The sequence below is a fragment of the Anser brachyrhynchus genome (assembly GCF_964034855.1).
Source record: "Anser brachyrhynchus genome assembly, chromosome: 13".
Classification (NCBI taxonomy): Eukaryota; Metazoa; Chordata; class Aves; order Anseriformes; family Anatidae; genus Anser; species Anser brachyrhynchus.
Window position 1 is genome coordinate 13762291 of NC_137708.1, and position 9859 is coordinate 13772149.

The 9859-nt window shown below is 39.7% G+C and overlaps 1 protein-coding gene across 4 annotated transcripts in view; it reads left to right on the forward strand.

The window, feature by feature from the left end:
• The window catches only part of MTMR1 (myotubularin related protein 1), a 38280-nt gene extending 29368 nt beyond the window's left edge, over positions 1-8912 (forward strand). For all 4 annotated transcript variants that reach the window (XM_080554005.1, XM_080554006.1, XM_080554004.1 and 1 more), the window contains one exon: positions 7636-8912. In XM_080554005.1, coding sequence (XP_080410131.1) covers positions 7636-7800 — 165 coding nt within the window. In that variant the 3' untranslated portion in view covers positions 7801-8912. The remainder of the gene's footprint in view (positions 1-7635) is intronic.
• The last annotated feature ends 947 nt before the right edge of the window (positions 8913-9859 follow it).

Consider the following 9859-nt stretch of genomic DNA (forward strand, 5'->3'; position numbering starts at 1 on the left):
TGCATTCACTGCAGACTTTCTTGTGAGACAAGGCAAGTAACTTGCCTTGGTAACATACGTCGGCAGATAAATCGCTCTGTATTCGATTGATATGGAATAAAATGCAGACTATGTACTTATCCCATGTTGTGAGCAAATCTGTAGTTATTTGAGGGAAAAGAAAAGGTTGTTACCCTGTAATGAGCACTATGTCAGAACATGCACAGAAAAGGAGAAACTAATACTGTACAAGTAATATTAATTTTTGGCTGTTTCTAACATATTCGGAAGAGCAAGCCCTCAAAACATTGTTCTAATCTATCAGATGTCAAAAGCTAAATGGACTGTAGGTTTTAACAAGTAATGGCATTAGTCTGTACCACGTAGAGTTTCCTGAGCCTGTAAATCTATACAGTTGTTTGCAAAATCTGTGTTCCAGTTCCCACATGGTAGGATTCATAATTTCTCTTTGCTAGGTATTGCTTTTCCAGAAGGCCTGGAGGTTTTGGTTGCTTTCCCAGGAGCATACCTTCACAATAAGTGTGAAAGTATTGATTATTATAGAGAACTGCTGTTTTCATCATTTGAGATCGACTTTTTCTATGGGTATACTGTTAACTAGGTTTTAAAAGCAAGCCTGTCAGACTTTCAGCTCTTCGTGAAGAGGAACAAAAAGCTTGAGTGAAAGATACTGTTGTTTTTGCAATGCACAGAGTAGGTTTTTGGAAAACTGACAGTCTTAAGTCAAGCGATGAATTTAAAATCACCATTTTTCTTTGCAGCTTTTCTTCCCTGTTGCTAAAACAGATAACATATACTCACTGAACAAGACAAAATGCATTCACTGTTGAACAATTTTCATGTGAATGGCTGTCCTTGAGCTAGTACAGTAATACACAGTAGATATCCATCCAATTAAGACTTGGTGGTACTATAAGTGAGTAGCTATTATAATTTCTTTTATAACTATCCTTGTGTTGACAAATTTTGCTATCCACGAGCACTTCAGGATCCTGAAGGATTACTTGGGAATGAAAGCCTGAAAATCAATACTGAAAGTGAACTGTAGTAATTCTAAGAAAAGGAAGGTTTGAAAATTTTTGGAAATGAAGCTGTCTTATGTCTAGATGGATTTTATATGTGTAGTAGTATGTGTATTGGAATTGTAGCTTCTGTGTAAGTATAATTATAAAAGCAAACAAACAAGAAATAATTTCTCTTTCCTTAAGTCTTCCCCTGGCAGGAACAATTTATTATAACTGTGAAGTGGCTTTTTCTGAGAGTTATGCTACACCAGGTTCTGCTTTTGATGTGCATGTGCATAATTCCATTAAAAATGGTTTCATATCAGTGGTATTTTAAGCAATAAAGGATGTTTCTTTAGTAGTGTTCTAAGTATTTTTCAGCTTATTATAGGCAGTTGGTGCCCTATCTTTAGGATGTAGGAGAGGTAAGTACCTGTTTTTGAATGAAACAGGGTATAAATCTAGCTAAGCAGGAAAATAAAAATCCCCCCATTTTAACTGGATAATACTGCAATATAAGATATATTGGTGGGAACCTTCAGTCAGTTCTTTCTGAGTGAAGAACTCCACTTGGCTGACTCAATTTTACAGTGTTTTGCTCTTTTTCATTGGCTTGGGTAGAGGGTGTCAAATACAGTATCACTAGGAGTGGGAGGATCATGTCCAATCTCACCAGGGAGAGTGCTCATGCCAAAGAGAGGAGAGGGCAGCTGGCAATATAGGCGTATATAGGGAAGGGAAGAAGTGCAAGAGTAGAAGCTAGGTATAAGTGAAGAGCTTACGTGAGGAGCAGAAGCAGGTTCTGTGCTTAATCAGGGCTTGATATAGAAAAGTTAGACTGGAAACTTTAGGAATGTTGAAATGGGCAAAAATGTGAATTGTGTAAAAGCAAGGGAAATCTCAGAAATTGGCTAAATAAAATCTTGATAAGTTGATTTTATTTTTATTGTAAGTTGCTTCTGAGTTGGGGAGGAGAACAACATACAGTCAGTCATATTTGTTTTAGCTCCTGAGTCAATGTTACGGTAGTAATTATAATAAATTAAAAAACAATCAACACCATAAAGTCTTCTTGAGGTGTTGCAGGTCTGGAGCAAGGATCCAGGCCCTTATCCCCACTAGTTAGTGCTGTTGGCCAGCTCCTTTCTGTTATCCCTGCTGGGATTGTATTTCTAGCTGTATCAGATATAAATGTCAGTTTTGGTTTTGTTTTATCAACTTATGGTTTTTTTAGTAAGTTTTATGTCATTAGAGAAATCTGATTTTATCTTTTATAAATAGTCAAATGACAGATTTTCCTGATGAGGTTAACGCATTACAATCTGTTAAAACCTAGTATATCGATCTTGCGATTTCTGCTTTACTTTTTACCAGAATATTTTGATGAATAACAGAAAGGAGGCGGATCGATTTTCAGCGCTTTGAGGTAGTAGCTTAACTAACACGGGCAAAACATCCTGAAGACCTCATGAGAAGTGGCCCGGTCGATTTTCCAGTTACAGCCCACCAAAGATGTAAATGCCCTGTTGGGTTAGCTTTCATCTGTGGAGGCTCCTCTCGTGCGGCAGAAGTAGCTCTTTTCTTTCACCTCGAGTACAGCAGAGAAATGGTTGGGAACTGGCTCTCGTGGCCTGGTGTTGCCTAGCAGCATTACTAAGGTGATGGGCTGGGAAGCTGCTGTTACAGAGGGAGGGATGCACGCCTTTCTCAAACCTAGCATCAATGCCACGGAGTAAAGCAGCAAAAAACGAGTGGTGGGTCCGGAGACAGCTTTTGAGCTCCCTTCCCTAATTTGAGAGGCATGATGAGAGAGGAAGCAGTGCATCTGCTGTCAGGCTCCCAACAAATTCATCTCAGTCAAATCAATTAGACGATTTCCTAACAAGGCTGTAATAAAAGCTTGTCGTGGAGGCACAACTAGTGCTGTGTGAGTGTATATTTCCAGGCTGAAGGTGATAACAAGATCTCCTAATAAACGATCTTCTCCAGGCTTCTCGTTCCTTGCACAATCTGCCACCCTTTTGCTTCCTTTTATTCTACACAGTGGCAAAGTAAAGGAGAACTTCATTCAGAGCAAGCCATTACAGGTATTGTTGTCAAGATTGCAGGACCCATTCCCTTCTGAAGAAAGCTTTATTGGAGAGAGGAATCGCACTGAAATAGAATGGTGTGAAATGGCAGAACTGTAGATAGTTAGCTGTCAGAATGTGCAAAAGATGGCATGAGGAAACACTGGCGGCACCAGGTCTGCTGGGGAGTAAGTCTTCAGGAAATGTGGAAAAGAAGTAAACATTATTATTTTCATGGGTCTTGTGATGGAATGCATTTGAAGATGCTTCATCCTCTTACTCTTCTTTCTCCCTCCAAGATAGCAGGAAGCTGCGTGATAGCAGTTCTGTTTGATTCTCCTAACAGTTTCATTTATAAAAAACATACATGGGGCTTGAGATTGAGGCTTTGTTCCCCCACCTTTTTTTTTTCTCTCTAGCACCATTATCTATGTTTTCATTCTTTCACATTTGAATTTGCTGTTTTGCTCAAGGAAAGGGAATTACAGCAGCAGAATTTAAGATATCTGGGAGAAAACGCAGATCCTCATGCCACGTGGCTTTTCAGTTCTTTTATAAAAACAACTTCTATAATGCTCTTTATATCATTCAGCTGCCTGTATCACCTTTTTCTTACCCAAAGCGTATGTCATTTTAACACGGACCTTTATCGCTAATGAGTACATTATTGTCAGCTGTTTGAAAACACTCTGAAAGTATTTTCTAGAGTGGAAGTATTCTCTAGAGTGAATTTGACACGTTATTTCAGGACATTAAAATATGTAGCTGAAGTTTACTGTACGAAATGTTATTTTATACTGTTGTGCATCCACGTGGTACTGTATGCGTTCACGTGATGCTGCGTTAAATGCAAAGCAACAACTAATCTTCTCCTGGTAAAGACGTTAGAAAACGATGCGTGTTTACACTACCATTTGAAATGGCACAATGATATTTATGGAGACCTGTTGTGCAGCATTTGCATCTAATGTGCACTTACTAAACGATGGCCAAAGTGTAAAAGATGACATTTCTTGCAGACCCTACTCTGTCTTGCTTTCAGCTTTGCCAGACTTTAATGGTTTGTATTGAGCCACCAAGTATGAGTGTCTGACCAAATTGTTTTGTAAAACTTTATCCAAAAAGGCTTAGTTTCTTAGGAGAATACATCTGACAAAAACATTTTCCCCTATGAAAATACTGGTGTTATAGGTTTTTGTTGGGGTGAAGGGCTGTTTTTCTGTAAATATTGCACCTCTAGGGCAAACATGAGATCTTAGGAAGAGAAATTATCTTTCAGAATCGTGCCTGGTCATATCCTGGAAAAAAATTAATCCAATTTGGAGGTTGGAACAATCTCAGTAAATTCTCAGGAACTGAGAGGAAATGGAGTTAGAAAGGGGGAGATGGATTTGGTACAGCTGATGAGAATTGTGACTAGCAGGGAATAGGAACGAGGAGTGGATAATGCTTAGCATGATGCTTTCTCTTCTGCTTCTGGAATATAATCTGAGAAAATAGTTCATTTACTAAGTCTCACCCAGCCTGTATTAAGAGTCTAATTGGAGCTGCAGAGTTAAGCACTTGAAAACTAGGAAGTGACAGCACTCAGCTTGTCTCTTGATATAGTGGCTATATGTTCGTAAGTCGTAACGATCCGTTATGTTGTGCAGAGCCCACCTTGCTCATTTTCTGGATGTCTTTCTTTGAGGTGATCTAGACAGGATCGTGAAGGATGCTGTTGTGTGTGGAATCAAAACCTCACATGCACTGTTTGGAAGCAGTTGAAGGGGGCATTTACTGGGTGTCCTGCTTGATACCCGGGAGGCTGAATGGCTGAATTCCTGAATTCTCTGTTAAACCAGCCTGAGATCCAAGGGATCCAGATTAGGAGGTGTTCATTCTACATCCTTGGCTGTGAAAGTGCAGTGTTAATGCTTCCTTGCCTCACTGGGGTGCTGGAGAAATAAATTGGTTTCTCGACATGAGATGAAAGTACAGAAAAGTCCATGAGGAAAACTGAGCATTTTTATTTCAGAGGGATAAATGGGGTCAGATGCTGCAAAGAAAACTAAATACTGAAAAACTGCTCACTAATTGAGTAGCATCAAACTATGCACTGAATAAATCAGGAATACAAGGGAGGAACTAATGTTTTAATGTTTATTTAACCAACAATTTTATACAGATGTACAGGAAGGCTGAATTAAGTGTGGAGAAGTAATCTTCATTCTGACACTTTCTAATTTTTGGAGTGCATAACTTTTCAGCCTTCGTGTTAAAGAGTTGTTTCCATGACTTGAATACGCACTGCCTTTTAAAATGCCATTATTCTTATGTAGAGCATTTATTTTAAGATGTTCCTGATCTTTGAGATGGAAGCATGGGGAGAACAGCATTTACATCCAAGTTTGAACATGTGGATTCGTGAATTGGGTTCGGGGGGAATGCAGAAGAAGGATGGAGAAGTGCAGCCCGTCTCCCCTAAGTGCTTTACGCAGCGTGCCAAGTCCTGCAGTGGTGTTTGTGCTGCGTAGCCTGAAAGGATTTGTAGTGGGTTCCCCAAAAACCAGATGGGAGTTAGAGCACAGTGTGGAACACTCCAGCTAACACCGGTGTGAAAGGTGTCTAGGAGAAATTGGCCTGGTAAGCCGAATCGTGATTAAGCTGTGCAGAACTCAGGTGTACAAATCTCCCGTGACCCAGGGCTGGCGTGACTAATGATAGCAATGGTAAATCATTCTGTTACCGACCCGAGTGTTTCAGAAAAACGTCTTCATAAAGCAGAACTCTGACGTGGGAGTGGAGGAAGAAGGGATCTTGTATTTGAAGGAAAGAAAAAAAAAATAGGGGGGGAGAGTGCTAAGTCCCGAAAGTCTTGGGCTCCACTGAAATTTGCATTCCCCAGAGTGTGTCATCCGGTATCTTGAGAAACTTCAAACACTTAACGACCATCTCAGAAAAAAGAGATTGGCTTTCTGTAGATGTGCTTTGTGTTGGTTAGTGGAGGAGGCTGCGCTCTTCAGACTTGTGGCCGCGCTTTCTAAAGTATCTGTGCAATGGGTGTGGGAGAAGATTGCAAGGAGGAAGGATTCATTCCACAGCGAAGGCAGGACTCCAGGGCCATTGGGAGCTTGTTTGGTGGTGTGCAGTGTTTCCCTTGCTGAAGACTCCAAAAGTTATGCTTTAGAAATTGCTCTAGATGGCATGCTGGATGAATTGATGACTCCCAAGGTACTGGTAGCAGCACTTCGTGAACATGCCGAAGTTTTGGTTTGTGGGCTAAGCCACAAAACAAGAAAAAAATAATTCAGTGAAAAATATGTTTCACTTGCCTTTAAACAGTCTGTTTGGTACTATTTTATCCTCTCAAGTTACAATTCAGTTAGAAATGAAATGTGTTTTTCCTATTTCAGAAACACAAGTGTTAGATTTTGAAAATGTCAAAATCAAGTGCATGGGGTTTTTTTTGAAATTTCTTTTAAAAGTCAGGATTGACAAAATCTTAAATTGTGCTTCAGTTGTGTGTTGACAGCAAGAAGAGAAACCCTTTCTGGTTTTTGAGATCATCTTCACCTAGCACCACGTGAGAATTTCATGCTCAGGTGTGCATCCCAGCCCCACAAATACTTGTGAGCACTAGGAAGTGATCCTGGGTGATCACAGTTCCCTGGAGCCTGGCATTCCAGAAGCCCAGGGTATAATTTCCTTATTATGTCTAGCAATCTCTGGGTTTCCCAGTGCTGCGTTTCCCTGTGATTGTCTTGACAGCCCAAATAAATTCTTTTCCCATCTTGTGCTTTCCAAAAGCTGTAAGCAATTCAACGTTTATAGAGAATGAAATAAATTAAAAGCAATTGACAGCCAAACTTTTCTGGGCTTTCTGTGGCATTTGGAGGAAGGGGAGGTCTCTCTCTGCTTGTCTGAGAAAACAGACCCAGCTGCAAAAGCAACATAACTTGGGTCTTCCTTTGTCCATGATATATTTGAGTGTTCCAGGAGAATGTGAAGTGTGCCTAGAACTCTGATGCAGACCCTTGGCCAAAGTCTCAGGTGTTTTTCGTGCCACTGTCAGCAGCAGAGGCAGAAACCTGTATGAGACGCTTCTACAAAAGGTTTATCAGTGTGGCTCCAGGAGATGCAGTTTGACTGACTTGCCTGGTGCACTTTTCTCACTGCTGTGCTGGAAGGGGTCAGATTCTTGGAAAGGCGCCTGGCTGGATGAGTAACGAGATGTTCCATATGCAGCCAGCTTTGTGAACTCTGCTCTCTTTGCATAACAAGTTCTGTCCCAGCAGGCAGAGGAAATAGTTCTCAGGGAAGGACATTTATTGGAGTGTGTGCTATCCCAACAGCTTGGTTTGCAAACAGTCTTTTGAATTGGCCTTCTGCCAACTGTGTTGTTAGAAAGGGACAGTTTGAAATGCTTCATTTCAAATGACTAAGGAAACTCTCACTAAATACCGATACACCGAAATTCATAGCTGTTGGATTCATTGTCTTACTGCAGAAAGCAGTGGAAGCATTACTTGAGAAGAGAATGCATGAGAGTCAAAGTAAACCTTTTCTGTCTTCACCTGCAGGTTCCAATCCATCAGAATCTCAAAGAACTCCTTGCCATCCGGTCTGAGCTTCAGAAGAAGGTTGAAGATCTGCAGCGGGAAGCTGCTACGCGATCCATTTCTTCCTCCTCTGATAGAGGTTCATCTCCTTCCCACTCAGCAACACCGGTACACACTTCTGTGTGATGCTTCACGCGGCTTTTGTTATGCAGCTTATGTCAGGTAATACAGAGAGGAGGGTGAAATGTTTTTCCTATCACACAAGGATCGTGAGTGACTTGTAATTGCTATGATCTACATGCCTTACTGTGTCTGATATTATCAAGATGAGGCCAAAAAGAGCTTCAATAGATGTGATGTATTTTCTTGTTGGCAGTTCCCACGTGTTTTGACATCTCTAGCTAAATCACCAATTGTGAAATTAAACTTGGTTTTGAGCAACTAACAATTTAACCATCCTAAAAAGGAATCCATCTGCCAAGCAGACAGAAAAATGCCTCTCATGCTGCCGAGGGTACCATGTCTAGCTGGGAGAATCGGATGAAATGACACGTGATGCTTACACAGAACACTGAGAACATTTTTCTGAATGGGAGCTGCTTATTTCACACAGGTTTTGTTTTTGTTTTTGGCTAGAGCGAGCAGTTGTGTTAAGGTAATTGATACACTTGGAAATTGATTTTAAAGTAACGTTTTCCAGTTTAAAGTAATGTTTTCCAGTGTAGTCAGTTTTGCATTTCAACTAAATATGCCATTAAAAGTGGATGAAATGAAGCTAGGTTTGTCAAAAACACCACACTGACTTGTATGATGTAATATATTTGGTAAAGCATGTATTTTAGGTTTTTTAATGCCTTTTGTACAAGTTGAAATAAAGTCTTTTGACAGCTTAGTTTATTGTTCAGTTTCAGCCTCCTGAGTGAGGAGTAAACTTAATCATGTCAAGGTCTTGTACAAAGTAAAAGTGTTTTCTAGCAAATGGTAATATTTGGGGTTGAAATGACACCCACCTGTGTAAATTGTATAGTCTGTATAGCTCCACATTTTGTTAAGTGTTTTCTTTTTGAAGTGTACACACAAAATGCAAAGCTGTGTCCTTTATAAAAACATGTGTATGTGATGTTAAACATATGCATACTCCCGTGTTTTTAAGCTCTACGTTCAGAAAATGGATCCTGCCTATCCAAACTCTTTCAAAGACCTTAACTTGTAATGACTTTGTCAAACAAAGTTTTTTTAAATAATAAGAGCTTAATTGGTTTGCTTGAAATAAAGCCTGTTGGCTTTCTGTTTTTTAAGTTGCCGCTAGCATTTTTTTCTGTGAAGTGAATAATGTATCGGTGTTATCATATAAAACGTGCGTTCCCATCTTTTTTATATTCACACAACATATTAAAATTAGAGAGAGATGGTTATTATAACACCCAACTGTTTGAAAAATTTTTCAGTTGGCTCCTTGGAAGGCCCAGAAATGGTGCGCACTGAAAATTTTCCTTTGTTTCTTTTCTTCACTGTGTTTCATGAGAATCTGGCTCTTCTTAAGGTGCTTAAATGCTGCAGCTCTGCTTTTTAACTCGTGCTCCAAGTTCCGCTGATGGGAATTAAGCCCTGTTCCTGAGTTGGTTCTGTATGCCGATTGTGGGTTTTGCTGTCTGTGAGTAGTCTGCACATTTGTTCTTAATATAAGATGTCGCTTTTCTGTTCCTCTGCATTCATGTACGTAGCATTTAGTTAATGAGTAAAGTGAGCTGCTTAGCACTTTCGCAACTTCAACTGGAAAGGCAGATGTGTTGTATCCATTCTTGCAAGTTTACCGAGCAGTGCAGGGTATGTCAACATCTCCTTTTTCTTACAGTAAATACACTTTATAATAGATATCGGCCTACAGGAACAAAGTTTATGGACATTTGCAATGTGGCATCTCTTAATCAACCTCAGGCTTTTTATAAATAGAAAAAAAATGTTTTGCTGTAAAAATGATTCTGCTAAATAGTATGCCAGCAGTGAATTTTACATTGCCAAAATATGTTGAGCTGGTATTTAATTAAACTCTTCCATACTTAAGATTTCCTTGACGTTTTAACTGTATATTAAAGCAAAGCACTTTATCTCTCAAATGCAGTGCTAAAGAAGATCTTTTGAAGTTTTTCTCTTTATTGGTGCTAATAGTCACGACGTTTCCTCTATAATTATTGTAAAAGTGATGACTGGATTAGCTTAGGCATTGTGAGATTTCAAAAGCTTA